The sequence below is a fragment of the Castor canadensis genome, chromosome X, assembly GCF_047511655.1.
Source record: "Castor canadensis chromosome X, mCasCan1.hap1v2, whole genome shotgun sequence".
In the NCBI taxonomy this organism is placed as follows: Eukaryota; Metazoa; Chordata; class Mammalia; order Rodentia; family Castoridae; genus Castor; species Castor canadensis.
The window spans coordinates 36,408,188-36,428,200 of record NC_133405.1 but is presented as its reverse complement, the minus strand read 5'-3'; the positions used below and the strand labels follow the sequence as shown (position 1 = coordinate 36,428,200).

Below are 20,013 nucleotides of genomic sequence, written 5' to 3'. Positions count from 1 at the left end.
GTAAATCCCAAGGAACTTGATCCAAAATATGCTCATATCCAAGTCACTTATGTGAAGCCCTACTTTGATGACAAAGAACTCACAGAAAGAAAGACAGAGTTTGAAAGAAGTCATAATATCAACAGATTTGTTTTTGAGGCTCCTTATACCTTATCAGGCAAAAAGCAAGGCTGTATAGAAGAACAGTGTAAACGCCGTACAATCTTGACTAGTAAGTAGGACTCTTCATGTTAACTTTTTTATTTGTCTTTATTCTTTCTGATATACACAAGTACCAGCTGGCCACCAGGAACATGTAACTGAAATTTTTTAATCATTTGCTATTTTACTGTTCAGTTACAAGTTTGTACAAACATGTCCTTGCCATAAACTATCATTTTCCCATATGTCACTCATGATTGCTTAGAGGTATCCCATAAAGAAAATTTTTCCCTCTAAAGCAATAGGTTCTGTACGGTAGCCTTAGAATTTTCGAGAGAAAGCATGGGGAAAATTAAACACAATGGATTTTTTTCTTTTATTCAACTCAACAAATGATTTTCTAAAGATAGTAAATCAATCTTAACATTTGAATAGCTTCAAACTCGTTTCCCTATGTGAAGAAGAGGATTCCTATAACCTGTGAACAGCAGATTAATTTAAAACCAATTGATGTTGCCACTGATGAAATAAGAGATAAAACTGCAGAGCTGCAAAAGCTTTGCTCCTCTGCCGATGTGGACATGATTCAGCTTCAACTTAAGTTGCAAGGCTGTGTTTCTGTGCAGGTACGTTGGTCACCTAACACCTATTAAGTGTTTTGATGTGTCTCTTGCTTTCATAAGGGCACAAAGCAAGCATTAATTGTAGTTGTGTATTATGTTCTCACTGAGTGCAAAAATTTAATGAAGAAATTATTTTTTAATTTCTATAATTTTTTTATTATGTCAGAGTACTTTTATATAAATCTCTGACCAACCAGGCCTTGTATTTACATCTCAGAAATCATTAACTAATTTATTAGAGTATCATCTTCCCAGATTATTCACTTTAGTTAATGATTTTTAACATGAACTTGTCGTCATAAGCATAGTAAATACATGTCTTAGATTTGCTTTTTATATATTTTAGGGTGCATGTTAGGCAAGGGTTCTATCACCCAGATTCACTGCCAGCCCTTGGGAGTTTTAATAAAAAGGAAAAATGCAAAAACTCTTTTTGATTACAGGCTGAGAACGCTCTCATTTTCCTACTTTTGTCATTTAGGTCAATGCTGGTCCATTGGCATATGCAAGAGCTTTCTTAAATGAAAGTCAAGCCAGCAAGTATCCTTCTAAGAAAGTGAATGAGTTGAAAGACATATTTAGGTAAGTGTTCTGTGGTTTTCAGATTAGACCTCTATTTTGCTCCATTTTCTTCTAAAAACAACAACAAAATATTCACCAGATATTACCCCTCCAAAAAGGGCATTCTCTGAGCTCCAAATGGTACTTTTAAATAGTGAGAAAATAACAATATCTTCTTAAGAATAAATAATAAAACCTTTTTTCTTGATGTTTATCCACAGGAAATTCATACAAGCTTGTAGCATTGCACTTGAACTAAATGAGCGGTTAATTAAAGAGGACCAAATTGAGTACCATGAAGGGTTAAAGTCAAATTTCAGAGACATGGTGAAAGAATTGTCTAACATTATCCATGAGCAGGCAAGTATTGGGGTGTCATTTAGCAAAATCTATTAGTTTGAAATGCATTACCTTAAAATTAGTCTGTATTTTGAAATTTGTTCATGATATCTTTAATCATTTAAGTGATAAAATACAAACCAAACTTGAAGATTTGTCTAAAACTGTTCTGAGGCAATTATCAGTAATAAACCATCTTGTTCTTTGTGCTACAGTGACATAAGAAGCAGCTAGCTGAGCAAGTCTGAGTTAAACTACTGTAAACATGGATAAGAGTCCTAAAGAAATGCAGTGCTTGACTTAGTAACTAAATAAGTATTCCTATCTTGGCTATACAATGGTAGAGTACCTGCCTAGCATTCATGAGACCCTAAGTTCAAACCCCAGTGCCACCAAATTAAAGGACAGTCTTATTTACAGCCATACCACCCTGATCTTGTGTAAACTATAAGAAACTAGATGATCTGCTTTGTTTTAGGAGAGATCTTAAGTGGTTTCCAAAACTTGGGGACTGTCTTCATACCCTTACAGCCTGCGAAAGTCTGTTTTTGTAAAACTTCTTAGCATTTTAATCTATCACTGAGGGTTACTGATTACAGTTAACTTAGTAAAACACAGCCTGAAAAATATAAAAATGAAGACAAATTATGTCATCATTAAGTAGTCATCACTTCTATATATCTACTGACCCTTATGGAAAACCCGACTATTCCTGTATTATGTTAATAAACTTCACTACTATATTACAACCTTGAAATTTGTTTATAAGCCCTTTGTACATGGATTTTCACTTAATCATTTAAACCTTTTAAACATGTTTGTAAAAGTTGTAGCATGATGATCTGGTCTGTCAGTGACTGAGCCTTTTAAGCACATCATAAAGTTTCCTTCAATTCCACACTAGTGAAAACACCAAGTAAGATAAATATTGCTTCAGAAACACTGAACTTTTGAGAAATTAAAGATGGGATTGGGTTAGTGATTTAATCCTCAAAACTAAAATAAAAATTAAAGACTAAAAAAAGAAACAAGAGTAACTGCAAGCCTTCAGAGAATATATTCTTAAAGCCAGTCCTAAAAAGGAATATTTGTGTGTGTGTGTATGTGTGTGTGAGAGAGAGTGAGAATGAGAGAGAGAGAGAGAGAGAGAGAGAGACACTAGAGTTTGAACTCAGGGCTTCATGCTTACAAAGCAGATGCGTACCACACTTGAGCCATGCCTCCAGTCCATTTTGCCCAGGTTATTTTGGAGATAGGATCTCATGAACTTTTTGCCCAGGCTGGCCTTGAACCGCAATCCTCTTGATCTCAGCCTCCCAAGTAGTTAGAATTAAGGTGTGAGCCACTGGCACCTAGCAAAAGGAATATTTTAAATTCTGGAATCTGTGTCTCAGGGATTGTTTGAAGGCAATCACTCGCTGCGGGAGACTCACACACAAAAGTGGGACTTAGCAATAGCCCCAGTGCTGTGGTGCAATGATGGGAGGAAAGACTTCTAGGACAACAAAAACTAGCTGACTTTCCATCAAGCTCTGAATTGATTTTATATGCTTTTTCTTAGAAAAAGCTGTGGAAGCTTTAGTCATAATTAGCCTAAGGTTACACCGAGTGACCAAGAGTCTACTTTTCCAACCGTTGTCATCTCCTAGGTATGGAGAATCAGGACCCGCCAGGCTTTCATCATCCCATGAGGTTAAAAAGACCAGCTACTGCAGTCTCCTCCATATCCATTCTTGGTGGCTGGAAATCTCATTGGCTCGAGGAGCCTGGAATCAGTGGCGGTTTTTTTGCCATCTTTACTTCTACTAGTCTACTTAAGAATGAGCACAAAGATTTCTAAGGCATCCCTTTACTGCTCGTTTTCCAGAGGCACATTTCAGCTTCTTCCCAAAGTAGCCAGATGATTGGGACTAGGAAGGCAGGAAAACTTTCCCCTTCCCTTATTGTCTGTATCTCAAGTTCAGCCCATGAACACAATGGAGATATATCTGTCTTCAAGATCATGATTCTGAGGTATAGAATGTTATCATATAGTCTACATGCTGGTTCCTAGAAACTATTTGGTTTATGAGTTTCTGTTCCTCATAATACATATAAAAATAGCAAAACCCACAAAAGATATGGAACAATTGTACATGCTGTGTTTAAGCCAGTGTGTACTCTCTGACAATTACTTTATTTGCATGCAGCTGCATGACTTAGTCTTAAACTCTAAATTATTCAAATTGAAGGAAAATGATCCAGTTACTACTGTGATCAAGATCTTTAGAATGGTCATTTTGTAGGTTTTCCCCTTGAAGCACAGATTTTTCAAATTGTCTATCGTATTTCTCACCTGTCTGTATTGATTATTCCCATAAACCAAAGCTACTTTTCTTAGTTGTAAAGACCAATATTTTAAACCCTTAATGTTACATATTGTTAGCTAGCCAAGAAAACTCTTAATTCTTTTTGGTTTACATTTAAGCAAACTGTTGGCTTTACAGTGAATTTTAATAAATGAATCGGTATTTCCCATTAGATTTTAATATAAAATAGCCTTTTTAATCATATACTTGGATATTTATAAAAATCCACAAAATAAGACAAAGTCTAAATGCTCTATAAATGATTACTTAGCAAAAAGATATGGCCAGCCAGGCACTGATGGTTCACACCTGTAATCCTAGATATTTGGGAGGCTGATATCGGGAGGATCACAGTTCAAGGCTAGTGTAGGCAAATAGTTCACAAGACCACATTTCCAAAACAACCAGAGCAAAATGGACTGTAGATAGGACTCCAGTGGTAGAACATCTGCTTTGCAAGCTTGAAGCCCAGTCCCACCAAAAAAAAAAAATAAATAAGAAAGAAAGATAAGGCCTGAATAGTCCTTGGCCGTTTTCAGTGTAACCTCTTAAAGTATATCAAAATATATAAAAACAGTTTGGCGGTAGCCATTGTATCTGGTGTATTTTGTAATTTGTTCTCAATGAATACCTTATTTGTCACATCTGACAGGCACAGATAAACAACTAGTCGTCTTTCAGATTAGTGTCATGAGTTAAGATTTTTATAAGAGGAACTTTCTCTATTACAGGATTTATTTAAGTGTTACGATTTGTAGCAAAACCAATACTGTGACTCAATACTGTGACTAGTACTACCAGTCTATGGATTTAATGCTGAGGTTTCAAAACCCCGACTTGAAAACCCAGTACTGAAAGCTTGAGACCTAAGTTAGAAGTTAAAGAGGGTGGCTATAGTATACTTACTATTCTTTTCCTCAATCTCATCTAAACATAAGCCCTCTCTTACTTTTGCTCTTGATTATACAGAATGGTTAATTTTTAAAACATTTGTAGTTCTATGATTGTATATGTTTATGTATTTATGGTAATATAGTGTCTTATATTTATAAACTTATTCATTCCCAAGAAAATTTTCTGTAATGATTAGCTTATATAATCACAGTGTCTTTTAAAATATGCACTTTTGACTTTTATCTTCATTTACGTTATTTCCAAGTCTGCAGGGAAGGAGCATGGGCATCTGCCTATTGGAAAAGTACCACAGTGATTCTGAGCACCACTGTGTTAGATGATCCATAAACTCTTATCAAAGAGTAGTCTACTGTTTAGAGCTTTCATGACCATCTGCTAAGATACTTTTTAAAGAATTACCTCTCATTTTTATTGTATTTTGCATTTTATGATCTTAATGAGTAACCAGATTTTTTCTGCTTTTTTGATATGCTGCCTTTGTAATTCAGCTTTGAAGACTTAAGTCGGTAATGTTATTCTTTGCTCTTTCTGCTTTCTGTCATTTTAAATAGCTTGGTGTCAGTGATAAATTGAAATATGCCTGTAATTTCATATACACGGTCTTTTTTGGCAGTAGCAATACTGCTTGATGATAATCATGCATATTTCTTTTGTTTTAGATATTACAAGAAGACACAATGCATTCTCCCTGGATGAGCAATACATTGCATGTATTTTGTGCAATTAGTGGTACATCGAGTGACAGGGGTTATGGTTCCCCAAGATACACTGAAGTATGAAGAAATTTGGATGTAAATGACAATGGGACTGACCTTTCTCAGGAATATTTGGAGCTGTGCAAATGTTAAAATTTAAAGATTTGATATATGTGGAGTGTTTCTTCCTTGACACCAAAATTTTCATGCTTTCAAACAGGGTGCTTACATATTTGTAAATATTTAAGCAACTTGAAAGTGCCTGGAAAATTGCACCACTGTGCTTGGTTTGTACTTTTTTAGGTAAATCTATATGCTGAAAAAGTAGAGCTCACAAACGTTAATTCAATTTGCTTAATTATTGCTTAAAATAATAATGGTACTATGTAAAATTGTATAATGGAACACAATAAAAGGTAAAACGTATTTGTAATTAGAGGTGAAAGAAATAATACTTTGAACTCATTTTTCATGACAAAGGGGCTGAGTTCATTATCATATCAATCATTGGAGGACAAAACTAATTAAAATTTTCCACAAAACACGGATATTTCAAATTGGGGTGACAATTTGAATTCTTGTCTATTAGGAGTCAAGATTAGAATAAAGGAACCAAAAACATTATTTCACAGGAAATTTTCAGAAAGAAAGATATACTAGAAATGCCAAGCTTACTGTACCCTGCACTTTCAGTCTGATGATGCTAGGTGTTCAAGTTGGTCTCTGCCCCACATATAAGATGAAGGATATGGGGCACAGGTTTCTTAAGCAAGCAGCATTTATTGATAACACAATCATCTGGGGCCATCCATAAAGCTAAGCAAAACATATCTGAGAATATAAGTAAGTACATCCTATGCAACTTCAAAGCTTTAGCAGCAGTCCAAGGTGGGAACTTTGCAATGATTATTTTCTTCACTTACAAGGTTACCAAAAATTTTGATGGAACTTGATAGTCACAGTACATCTTGGGTCAGTAGACATAGCCATCACAAATTTAGCAGTTGCTCATTTGGTATTAACTTTCTATCTATGAAAGAAATCTCAGATTACTTCAATAATTCAGGAGAAACCAAGGTATTTCAAGCTTTTTTTTTAGCTTAGCTTGCATTAGCCATGGGATTTTGGCTGCCTTCCATAAATTTCAAGTTTTGGACTTATTTTCCTTATGTAGTTTAGCCTATTTTATAGACATAAAAACAGACCTTGAACTATACATGGATTGCATGGAGCTATGGCTTTTGAAATACTTTGTGATCAAGTAAATCTTAGAAATTATACTCCTGGTATAGCCATTTTTGTTTGCATGTCATTTTTAAGATTTTAGAGGATTATAAACTTGTTTACTGAAACTTCATTTTGTACAGTAATAGGAAATTCAGAAGTATTTTCAGAGATAGTTTGTAATTCCTTATATCTTGGAATAATCTGTAGAATGAGCTTCCCCTTTATTTTGTTTTATTTTTAATTTGTTTTTATTATTGTTGTACTGGTGGTACATTGTGGCATTTACAAAAGTTCTTACAATATGTCATAGTTGAATTCACCCCCTCTGTCATTCTCCTTCATCCCCCTCCTCCTATTCCTGAAATAGTTTCAGCAGGTCTCATTTTTCCATTTGCATACATGTGTACATAATATTTTCACCATATTCCCCCTCCCACACCCTTTCCTTACATCCTCCCCCGCCCACTGGTACATATCCTCCAGGTAGGACCTGTTTTGCCTTCCTGTTCTCTGTTTTTGTTTAAAAAAAATGACATTTTTATTTAAGATATCTATACAGGGTGTTTTCATTGCAACATTTCCATGTATATGTGTACGAAAGCCCAAAGTGATTCATCCCCTCTAGTTTTCTCTTTTCTACCTTAGTCTCCTTCTTATGGTGATTTCAACACGTTTAAAAATTCTATATTCATTCTTGTATAGGAAGTGCATCAATCATATTCACCTTCTTAACTTCCTTCTTTTACCCTCCCTTTCTCATATGTGAGCTTCCCCTTTAAAGGAATAATATTTGGCATGTATGTGTAAGGAGCTGTCACCTAGAGTAAATGCCCCCATCTGAGAACAAGACATCTTGGGGAAACTCTAGCACTCTTTTGTTAGCAATTAGTCCCAATCACATTCCCCAGCATAGTGTAGGAATTTTTTTAATATAGTAAATGGCTCCTGTACCCAAGTAACTTGACACCCAAGTAGCTTGAGGAGGCAAAATACAAACAGTTAAATAGTACAACAATTAACAAAGTAAGACATGAGAAGTTGGATAGAAATATTGCCAAATGAATGACTCTCCATAACTCTAATCATCTTCAGAGAAGGAGAGGTCACTGGGAATTATAAATGGTCAAAGATGGGAAGGTAGTCTAGGCAGGAGGAATATCATGAGCAATGGTGCAAAAAGAATCATCAGAAGTTCCAGGAATGGTGAAGAGAGCAGGTTTTTAAGGAGCTGGTAAATGACAAATCTCGAAAGAAAATTTAACTTCGATTTGGAAGGCCAATGATGTTTGGGCCTTACTCAGTATGTAGTGGGAGCCAGTCAAGGTTTTTAAACCAAGATCTTATTTGACTAAATGTTATTTTTAGAAATTTAGCCTTTAAGTCTGTGTAATGCTAAATTAAACACAGAAATTCACCCTTTCATATTGCTGCCAGATGTACTTTATGGAGAGAGAGATGGAAATGAGGAAAACAGTTAAATAGCTATTGCAATAATCTTATGAGTCCATAAACACCTAGACTTGAGCCATAGGAACAAAAATGGAGAAGAAATGACAAGTACAATAGACATCATGTGAAAACACTGTACAGGACTCAATGGGTGGCTAAGGAGTACAAAGGAAAATCAAAGATAATTTGTCTCCATTGGCCCTCTAGAGTTATCCATGCCATGCCACAATTGTACCAGATTTATTTTCCCAACTTTCAGACTAAGGGCAACAAGCTCCAGAGAACAAGGTGAGCTAGAGCAGAAAAAGCCAGGTCAATCTCTTGAAATGCTGCAGGTATGATGTATTACTGTTTATGTAGTTTAATGATTGCAAGCAGTGATTTGGCCTTTACAAATTCATTCACATGGAAGAATACTTTTTCTGCGGTACTGCCATTAACCTTGAGTCAGGTGTCCCCTTGGAAGCTATTGTTTTGATACTCTTTGAATGTATAGTGAAATGTGAGTAAAACATCTTGGGTAGAGGTGGTTTCTCACTACAATGAAAAAACAAAATAAATCATTTTGGGCAAATATTCCTAGTAACCAGTTGTCACAAGTGACATTGTATCTATAGATGGAGCTATTGTTACCATATTTTTATGATTGGTCTCCCCCTGAAAGTAGTATAAACATTTTAAAAAATGAAATGTAGCTGGCAGAATGGCTTAAGTGGTAGAGTGCCTACCTGCCAGGTGTGAGGCCCTAAGTTCAAACTCCAGTTCTGCAAAAAAAAAAAATGAAATAGAAAGCAGCAGTGGTAGCCACAGCCTTGGAACCGTGGCCAATATTCCTAGAACTAGAGATGACTCACTGGTTAATAAACTACATAGGTCATCATAATAGAACCTAGACTTTCGATACTAGTTTTATCTGAGCTGAAAAACCTGAGTGGTGTATTCAAAAACAAAAATTTCCAAACTTTTCAAGATACCGGGCTACCATCAGTCTTTAGGTGGGGGGGGGACTGGGACTTGAACCCAGGGCCTTGACATGTTAAGTACACACTGTACCACTGAGTCAGCCCCCAGCCCCTCTCAGTCCCATTCTAACAGCACTACTTAAGTAGTGTGCTGTGTCAAAAGACAAAGGGAAGAGAAGAGAATAAAAATTGGTTGAGGATGGGGAGTGGGTTTGTGCAACAAACAAGGCTGTGCCCCTATCCTGGGAAATGGTCAGCAAGAATACTTTGTCTATCTGGTTTTTCTGATACCTGAAATCACTGTCTAAGAAAAAGAGTATACATGGTTCTACAACTCCTAATTAGACATGTGGATGAAGTCTTCAAAGACTTTGCCTCTAAGTCATCTGAAAACTCTCCAATATGCTTTTTCTTTTTTGTTTTTCCTTTCTTGAGATATAATTCATATGTCATACATCTCATCCATTTGAAGTACCCAATTCAGTAGGTTTGTTAGTTCATAGTTGAACAAGCATCACCACAATTTTAGAACATTTTATCACCCCAAAAAGAGGCCTGTATGCATTAACTGTCACTCCCCCCCTAGTCACGAGTCACCCTACACATTCTTCCCAGGCAACCATTAATCTACTTTCTGACTCTACAAATTTGTCTGCTCTGGACATATCATACAAACGGAATCATGTATCTGGCTTTTGTATGTGGCTCTTTTCATATAGCTAATGTGTCCAAAGTTCATCCATGCTGTAGCATTTACCGGTACTTTATTATTTTTCGTGCCTGGGTATATTCCTTTGTATGGCTACACCATACTTTATCCATTCATGATGGACATTTGGATTATTTCCACTTTGGTGCTAATATGAGTAATGTTGCTGTGAACAGTTATGTACACGTTTTTGTGGGGGGCATATTTTTAGTTCTCCTGGGCATTTACACAATGGAATTGCTTCCATTTACAATGGAATTACTGGGTCATAGGGTAGCTAATCTTTTAAAGAGCTGCCAACAAGTGCACTTCTTTACATTCCCACCAGCCATGTTAGGGTTCCTTGGCTGCACTTTATATTATCTGCCTCTTTGTTTCATGCTATCCAAGTGGGAGTGAAATGTATCTCATTGTGGTTTTCATTTGAATTTTCCTAATTGCTAATTTTCCTAATGGCTAATAATGTTAATGAATTCTTTCATGTGCTCTTGACCATTTTTATTTCTCCTTTGGAGAAATGTCTATGTCCTCAGCCTGTTTTTAAATCAAGTTGATTTTTTTATTGTCGAGTTGCAAGGGTTCTTTATATATTCTAGATGCAAGTCCCTTTTCAGATATATGATTTGAACATATCTCTCCTATTCATTTTTTGGTCTTTCTTTGGCAAGAGTGGGGTTTGAACTCAGGGCTTCAGGCTTGCAGAGCAGGTGCTATACCACTTGCCACACCTGCAGTCCACTCTCCTATTCATGTTTTTTTTTTCAAAGAAGAGAGTCTTGGCTATGATGCCCAAGCTGGCCCTGAACTCCTGGACTGGAACAATCCTCCCTCAGCCTCCTGAGTAACTGGGACTACAGTGTGCCATCACACTATTTCACATTTTCCCCTATTTTGTGTGCTGCCTTTTCACTGTCATTGTGGCATCTCTTGAAGCACAAAAGGTTTTAATTTTGATGAAGTCTGATTTCTCTGTTTCCTTTTTTTGCTTGTGCTTTGGTGTTGTATCTAAGAATGCTCACCTAATCCAAGCTCAAGAATTTTTTAACCTATGCTCTCTTCTAAAATATTTAACCCTTACCTTAATATTTTTTATCCCTTTTGAGCTAATTTCATATATGGTGAAAGGTAGGTGGTCCAAATTCATTCTTTTTGCTTGTGCATATCCAATTTCCCTGCACCACTTGTTGAAAATGCTTTCTCCCATCGAATTTCCTTGGCACCCTTGTCAGAAATCAATTGACCATAAATGTATGGGTCTGTTGTGGACTCTTGTATTTATCTATATGTCTATTTTTATGCCAGTGCCACACTATTTTTGTTTTGGGTTGTTTGTTTGGTTGGTTTGTTTTTTTGAGACACTGTGTACCCAAGCTGGGTTCAAACTCACGATCCTCCTGCCACAATCTCCTGAGTGCCAAGATTACCAGTATGTGCCCCCACACATGGCAGGAAGGGAGGGAGGGAGGGAGGGAGGAAAGTCATGGTTGGGCCTGGTGGCATATGCCTGTTATTCTAGCTACACAGGCAGCAAAGCTGGAAGGATCAAAGTTTGAGGCCAGCCAGGGCAAAAAAAAATTTTCATATGACCCTATCTCAAAAAACAAGATGGGCTGGACATTGGTAACACATGCCTGTGATCCCATATAGGTGGGAGGCAGAGGTTGGAGGCTTACAGGCCTGACAAAAGTTTGAGACCCTGTCTTTTTAATTGCAAGTGAGTGTGTGTAGATATCCCAGCCTTCAGATGAACTGTAGTTGAGAGAGATGAGAGAAATATTTACATAAAAAAAGATAGTAGGATGAGGTCTGATAATAGCAAGTCAGTGGTAATCACAAGTGCTTGAAAAGACAGAGCCCATCTAGATCTAAATCAAAAGGCCTCATGGAGAAGACAGAGACTGACAGAGCCCTGAGGATGGGGAAGAGCTAGTTTGTGTGTGTTGAGGAATAACCTTACACAGAACTTTGTAAACAGGAAGTTAAAAAAAAAACTTCTTTATTTTAATTGTTATATGAAATCTGATCATTAAATCCAATCACTACTACATGGGGTGTGCAAAGCAAAAAAATAATAAAGTACATATAAAAACACGTATCATGGGCTGGCGGAGTGGTTCAAGTGGTAGAGCACCTGCCTAGCAAATGTGAGGCCCTGAGTTCAAACTCCAGTACCACCAAAAAAATAAATAGTTAATGGGGAAAAAAACAGGTAACATTCTCCATGGAGTCTTAGCCCTGGAAAGAGAAGCTTGCAGAGGAAAATCCCAACTCCCATTTGGTTTTTCCAAATGTGATTTTTCTCATTTCTGTTAAAACTGACTCCTCCACAGTAGCCCTAGGTGCTTCATTATAGCTCTGTGACTCTACATGATATGGTTTGGCTGGGGTGGAGGAGATGAGAGGAGATACTTAAAGGTTCCCATCTCCTACCCAGTGCCTTCAGCTGTCGTCCCTTATGATTATCCCCATTTGGAGAGTTTTGTCACTTCCCTTCTCTAGAGCATACTTGTTTAGTGCACAGACTCAAGCCAGCATGCTGGGTCAGAATCCCAGCTCTGCCATTTACTGAGATGTGGGAACTAGGACACAATGAATCCCTCTAGGCCTTCTTTTCATCCTCTGTAAAATGGAGATATTAATTGTGCCTACGCCCTAAGGTTCTTGCAAGAATTCAGTGAAGTCAAGTAGGTAAGGCATCGAAAACCATACCCGGCACATCTGCATAGTGGTTACGTTTATATGTATATTAGCTAAAGCACAGAGAAGTTCACCACCCACCACCATACCCTCTGTATCTCTGGACCCACTCCTCCACTCCAGGTGGAAGTGGAATAGGGACAATGGCTGGGTCGAGTCAAGCCTTTTGATATTTCACAGGTCACTACTGGTCTACCTAGATCTCACCATATGATAGGTATCTGTGCCCCCAAGCAGGCTTGTTATTTCCTGTGTAGCATGGGCCCAAGCGAACATATACAAATGCTGGAGGTTAACAACCAGCACTGCCATACAGTGTGTGCTGACTGAATAACAGCCCTACCTATCTTCTGAACAGAAGCCTGTTGTTGGTATATAGCTTCTACACACATGTGGGGATTGATAAGCCAACTCGCTTGCCCCTAAGAAGGGCCTCTCTGCTCACTGGCACCATGCTGTGCCTTCCTTCCACTAGAAGAGTCGCACAGCAGTGGTTTGGGATTTGAGTTGGACTGGTAGCACTTCTTGCCTCCTCCAGATGTCCTTCAGAGAAAGTCCTTAAATTGAGCTTAAACCTCTAGTTCAGATTTCTCTGAGAACAGTCACGGAACTATTTTACCACTCCCTTGAAGTGGATCAGGAGCTGCTTTCAGAGTAGCCTTCCCCACAGCGTACCCCTTTCTTTGTAACACTTTATGGGAAACTGCCTAACCAATTTTGTTTAAAGACGTTTAATTTTCACTTTGGTAATAAGGCTTGGAGTTAAGGCCTACCTTCTTGCTTTCTACGAAAGCACTGGCCCCTACCTCCCAGAACATTTCTAGGCTACACACCCCACCACCACCACTCAGTTCTTCCATGTCTCCATGAGCACCCCCATATTCCCACACTGTGCCCTCTTCTCACACTAGCTTCTCAATGTCCACAGTTGACTGAATTATTTGTCACAACCATGCCCTGAAACTCCAAGCCATCTCGTCTAAGAGCACCCGAACAAGTTCCCACGACAGCTATAAATGGGGAGCCCTGCCATGGGTCAGGATCTGACCAATCTACCAGGTAAAGGTCTTGCGCTGGACCTGACCATAATTTCCCTCTCCACCCAAGATCTGAAAATCCCCCAAGATGGAGCCCTCTGGGCTCTCAGTCTCTGTCCATTGCAGGGATTTCTTCCCTCATGTGGCCATGAGCAAATTAGTGTCTGCCCCTGCTGTCTCTTCTTCCTCCTTCTCTGATCATAGCACATCCCTAGGAAGTCAGCTAGGCTGACACCCAACTCCTGTACCAAGATGTGGCACAGTGGGTGTGCGGTACCTTGCACTTCCCCTTTCCATGAGGCCAACTGCTCAGACTCTGAATTGCTCAGACCCCAACCTCCCCCCCTCTCCTGTTACCAGCATATCATGCATGCTCACTTCTTGGGTTATTTGTTTGCTCTGTGATCCTTTAGATCTTAGATCAGCGATTCAGCCAGGCATGGTAGGATGCACCCCCAGCTACCCAGGAGGCTGAGGCAGAAGGATTGCTTGAGCCCAGGAGTTTAGGGCTGTAGTCCACTGTGCGATCAGATGTCCATACCAAGTTTGCCATTGATATGATGACCTCCTGGGTGTGGCAGACCAGCAGTTGCCTAAACAGGGGTGAACTGACCCAGGTCAGAAACAGAGCAGGTCATAACTCCCTTGCTGATCAGATCTCAGATCAGTGCTCCTTACCTGGGTGTGATGTCACCATTCAGACAACATTTAGCAATGCCTGGAGGCATTTTTGGTTGCCATAACGGGGAAGACGTTGCTACTGACAACTAGTGATAAAGACCAATGATGCTCCTATACATCCTACTATTCATAAGCAGCCTCCACAGCAAATACTTACCTGGCCCCTGTAATCAGTAGTACAGAAGTTGTGTTGGAAGGACTGCCTCCCTCTCTGAACTTTTTGGATGGCTACTCTGCCAGGTGGTTTGTCCTCAGGGACCCATTTTCTGGTCACTGGGAGTCCTCTCTTTCCTACTAATGGCTATTTTTACCCTTAGCTATAACTATCTCATGTGCTTGCATAGCACAAGCAATAGTAGTCTGCTTGAACTTCATCCCCAACGCTGCACTTTGCCTACAGGTTAGCCATACTCAAAAACCTGATGGTGATCCAGGTCTGCTTCACTATCTTTGTGGCTTTCCCTTCCACTTTCTGGTGAAGCAAAGTATGTCTACCTACTAGCAACCATCCAACGCACTAAGTAGGCCAAGCAATTCTAATTCTGTTGCTGTTCCCACCTATGAGTCAGTTTAGTTCTTTAATAAAACAAACTCCAAGGCCTCTAAGACATTAACCCTGAGCAAATGATAGATTAGGTTGGTGCAGGTATAGTGAAGCACACCTGTAATTCCAGCTACTTAGGAGGTGGAGATAGGAGGATCATGGTTACAGGCAAGCCCAGGCCAAAAAAAAAAAAGTTTGTGAGACTCTATCTCACCAAATAGGCCAGATGTGGCTCACACCTGTAATCCCAGCTAGGTGAGAGGCAGAGATAGAAGAATAGCAGTTTACAGTCAGCTGAGGTAAAAGTGTGAGACTCTATCTAAAAGCAGACTAAAGGAAAAGGACTGGAGGTTTGACTCAAGTGATAGAGTGCTTGCCTAACCATGAAGCCCTGAATTCAAACTGCAGTACCACCAAAAAAGAAAAGTAATAGGTCAGGAAGGCTATTTACCAAAGGACATAAAAACAAAGTCCTGAGCCAGGTATGGTGGTGCATGCTTATAATTACAGCATTCTGGAAGTTGAGTCAGGACGATGGTGAGTTTGAGGCCAGCCTGGGCTACATAGTGAGACCCTATCTCAAAAAAACAAAGGAATAGCAGGGTGCCAGTGGCTCATGCCTATAATCTTAGCTGCTCAAGAGACAGAGATCAAGAAGATCGTGGTTCAAGGCCAGCCAGGGCGAAAAAGTGAGACCCTATCTTAAAAACACCCAACATAAAAAAAAAGGGCTGCTGGAGTAGCTCATGTACTAGAGCACCTGTCTAGCAAGGATGAGGCCCTGAGTACAAACCCCAGTACCACAAATATATATTTATGTATAGTCCTAAACCAATGACGACACATACCTTGTTATGATTACAAAGCTGTGACTTTTCTCCCAAATGCCTGTCAATTCAATGCCACCCCAATCAAAATCCCAGAAGAATTTTTTTTGAAGCTTGACAAAGTCATTCTAAAAAATTATTGGAAAAAACAGTTATAAAAATATCTAAGAAAATACAAAAAAGGAAAAAACAGAAATTTATTTTGGCAGACATTGTAATGAATAATGTATCTAAGTAAAACTGGGCATTTACTAATACAGAAATCAGCAGAAGAATATAACAGAAGTGTACAGAATCATTCCATGTGCATTTGGGAATGTGTATGATAAAAGTTGCATTTCAAAGCCTGATGTGGTACACACCTATAATCCCAGCACTTGGGAAGCCAAGGCAGGAGGATCACTAGTCCAAGGCCAGCCTGGACTACAGATTGATACTTTGTCTCCAAAAACATGCTGTATTTCAGGAAATTATTGGAATCATTCAATAAATAGTATTGGAATAATTGGCCAAGCATTTGCACAAATTTAAAGAGATCCCTGCGTTATTACTTACATAAAAATAAACTTCAAATTGATCAGAGATTTTACACATAAAAAGTAAAACCTTTGAACAACTAGAATTGAACAAATATTATTATGTGTACAGTCTTAAAGTGAGGAAGGTCTTTCTATAAAATTCTCAGTCCAGAAGATAAAAAGGAAAAGCAATTAATAAATTTGATTACATTAAATTTAAAGCATTCTAGATAAAGTCAAAGGAGGACTGGTGGAGTGGCTCAATAGGTAGAGCACCTTCCTAGGAAGCATAAGGTCCTGAGTTGAAAACCCCAGTACTGCCAAAAAAAATCAAAAGAAAAATAACAGTAAAAGATTTGTAGCCTATATTAAGGGTGAAAGATTAATATCCCTAACATAAAATGAGCGCTTACAAGATGAAGTTTCTCAGTAAGAAACTGAGTAAAGGCTATGAACAGGCAATTTGCAAGGGAGGGGAGTATAAATGGTTACTAAACATACAAACAAATTTTCCATCTTATTATTAAAGAAATGTGCATTGGCACAATAATAGTCAAACATCTTTATCAAACTCTAAAAAGGACAGGATTTCTTGCCATCCTCTTGGTGAAGATGGAGTGAGTCAGCCTCACTAGACATGCCAATAAAACTCTGTTTTTATTGAACCCTGTTCAGCTTTGTTCAGTTGTTTTTTACTTGGTTTTTTTTTTTGGTTTGAGAGCCAGACCTTTTGCCAAGATGACTAATGCCAACAATTAGCTTGTCTGGGTGAGGACTCACCTTTGAGTCACAGAGATTCTACTTTGCTCTGTTGGCTCACACAGAACCATACCTAAGCAAAACACAAAAGCCAACACCTTCATAAAGCAGGAACATGCTAAGTCAATGTAGTGCAGATAGGACAGTTGCAGGACAGTAAACAAAGAGAGTGTGCAAAAGGGAATGATGATGCCAATTATAACTCATGCAGCGCTTAAATGTGTGCCTGGCCCTGTTCTACGTACTTTGTATTGATTGATTGTAGCTCACTATAACTTTGTGAGATAATTTGCTAATATCAACCCCCATTTTATCAATGGGGAAACTGAGGCACGTGAAAGTACATAACTTGTTTGAGATCATACAATCACTAAGTGATAGTGTTGAAATTTGAACCAAGAGAAGTTGATGTAACAATTTACACTCTGAGGCCCCATATTGAGAGGACTCATGGGAAGAAGAGAGATCCAAGAAAAGGAAAAGAAAAAGGAGGAAGGAAGGAGGAGGAAAAACTCAAGTTGCAGAAACTGGGAAGCAATTGCCAGCCAGCCTCCTTTTCAGGTCCAACCCAAATACTTAAAATCCCCACCTCTGACTCTGTTACCAAAGCTTCCTAAAATGATTAGATTTGGGGAAAAGGATTCAGTCCAGAGAAATAAATACTGTCCAAAGAAACAAACATTGTCTTTATATCATGAAAAACAATTGTTTTCAGAAGGAATATATGTGAATTTGGGAATACAAAAACATTGCCTTTGGGTTTTTTTTCCCCCCTCACCTCTGCCTAAACACAACCTGGAGCAACAAAATAAAAAGATCAACTAACGCCCCTTTTCCAACCAATTAGCCACAATTTAAACAGGAAACTGTAAAGTTGCAGCTTTTGAAAAGCAGTAAGCCCTTACATCCTAGGAAGATTGCAGACTAAACTAAAGATAACTCCAACTTCTTTTTTTTTCTTTTTTATTGTTTTATTATTCATATGTGCATATAAGGCTTGGGTCATTTCTCCCCCCTGCCCCCACCCCCTCCCTTACCACCCAACTCCAACTTCTTAAATAAATTCTTTTTAAATTCCTGTGGTGCTAGGAATTGAACCTGGGGCCTCACACATGCTAGATAAGTGCTCTACCACTGAGCTACACTGAGCCCCTTAAATAAACTCTTCAAAGCCCTCCAGTATTCATCCACATTGTACTACATCCTTAGGATTTTATAAGGGGTTAAACCTTTATTTGTAAAGTGAACTGGGAAATTGAAGATAAAATTGAAATTGTCAGCTGAGCACCAGTGGCTCATGCCTATAATCCTAGCTTTTTGGGAGGCTGAGATCAGGAAGATCACGGTTCCAGGCCAGCCTGGACAAATGGTTGGTGAGACCCCATCCCCCAAATAACCAGAGTAAAATGTGCTGGAAGTGTCGCTCAAGTGGTAAAGCACCCACCTGCATTGCAAGCATGAAGCCATGATTTAACCAGTGGTTGTTGGGGAGGGGTGCCTGGAGAAAACAAAGTTGCTTCCCTTTTTTGAAACAAACTTGAAAAATGTAATTTTTGTTCAGTAAAAATGGGAGAAAATTCTAATGTCCCTAGCCACAAGGGACCAACCAGTTCCACTGGGAAGTGAACAGTGGCAACTCAAAATTTTGAAAACATTTTGGGGAAAGGGAAAATTGGCTTTCTGTTAATTGGCAATGTTCCAGTGGGGCTCTGTTTTTTGTTGGGATGTGTTCTGTTGTATGTACACGTATTTGGGCCAGTCTCTCCTGAGTTTAGATGGTTCAAAAGGATGGTAAAATCTTGATTTTTTTTTTTTTGGTTAAATATCTCAATAAAAGCCCACTGGAACTCCAAAAAAAAAAAAAAAGCATGAAGCCATGAGTTCAAAGCCCAGACCCACCAAAATTTTTTTAAAACTGAAAAACTGGAGCTGTCAGCCCTATACAAAAGTCGCAGGAAGAGACTGCACATTTGGAAATGTAGTTCTGAAGAAGGAATAGTGCCAGCCTCCTCAGTCTGTAGTCACGGCCTGCCTTCTGAGCCCCAGAGCTGGATAGTTTGCTGGGCTTCTCTCCTTGGGTGGTCCACAGGCACCTCATAATCGCCATTCCCCACTCCTGGCTTCTCCCTCTTCCCTTCCCATCTGCTCCTTCTCCTGTGTTCTCCATCCCAATGATCACACCACCTCCCGTCCAGCTACCCAGGCAGGAAAGCTACCATTCATCTACACTATTGGCCAGCCTACTTTCCTCACAAAGGGCCTACTATGGTCTGAATATGCTTTGTGTTCCTCCAAAAGTTCTTATGTTGAGCACTCCAGGGTGGTGGAATTGGGAGGTAGTGTGGACCTTTAAGAGATAGGGCCTAGTGGGAGGTTCCTAAGTCTTGGGGCCATGAAGTAGTTCTCTTGTGACTCCCAGGTAGCTCTTGGAGAGGGTTTTTTATAAAACCTAGCAAGCCTAGCTCCTCCCATCCGCTCTGCTTCCTGGCGCAATATATAATCACCTGCTGTCTCACACACGTGCTCCCACCATTACTGTCCATGCCATGAGGTTAAGGTAGCCTCACTATACAGCCTGCACTATGCCATTTGGACTTTGAACCTCCTAAATTGTTCATCAAATAAACCTCTTCTTCTTCAAGTATTTCAAGTGTTTCACTGTAGTGAAATACTTACATTATGCTTGTGTCAAGTATTTCATTATAGTAACAAAAACTGACTAATACAGGGTCAACTAGATGTACAGTGGTCCCTCAGTATCCATAGGGAATTGGTTCCAGAATCTTCTGCAGATACCAGCAGATGCTCGAGGCCCTTATGTAAAATGGTGTGATATTTACATACAGTTTAAATCACCTCTAGATTACTTATAATACTAAATACAATGTAAATGTTATGTAAATAGTCATTATACTATATTGTTGAAGGAATAATGATAAGAAAAATCTGTACATGCAATTATTTTTCGAATATTTTCAGTC

General features: G+C 38.9%; 1 protein-coding gene across 5 annotated transcripts in view; it reads left to right on the top strand.

Moving 5' to 3' along the window:
• The window catches only part of Dock11 (dedicator of cytokinesis 11), a 191,688-nt gene extending 185,640 nt beyond the window's left edge, over nt 1-6,048 (top strand). For all 5 annotated transcript variants that reach the window (XM_074063355.1, XM_074063353.1, XM_074063354.1 and 2 more), the window contains 5 exons: nt 1-211; nt 577-767; nt 1,246-1,346; nt 1,547-1,685; nt 5,587-6,048. In XM_074063355.1, coding sequence (XP_073919456.1) covers nt 1-211; nt 577-767; nt 1,246-1,346; nt 1,547-1,685; nt 5,587-5,706 — 762 coding nt within the window. In that variant the 3' untranslated portion in view covers nt 5,707-6,048. The remainder of the gene's footprint in view (nt 212-576; nt 768-1,245; nt 1,347-1,546; nt 1,686-5,586) is intronic.
• The last annotated feature ends 13,965 nt before the right edge of the window (nt 6,049-20,013 follow it).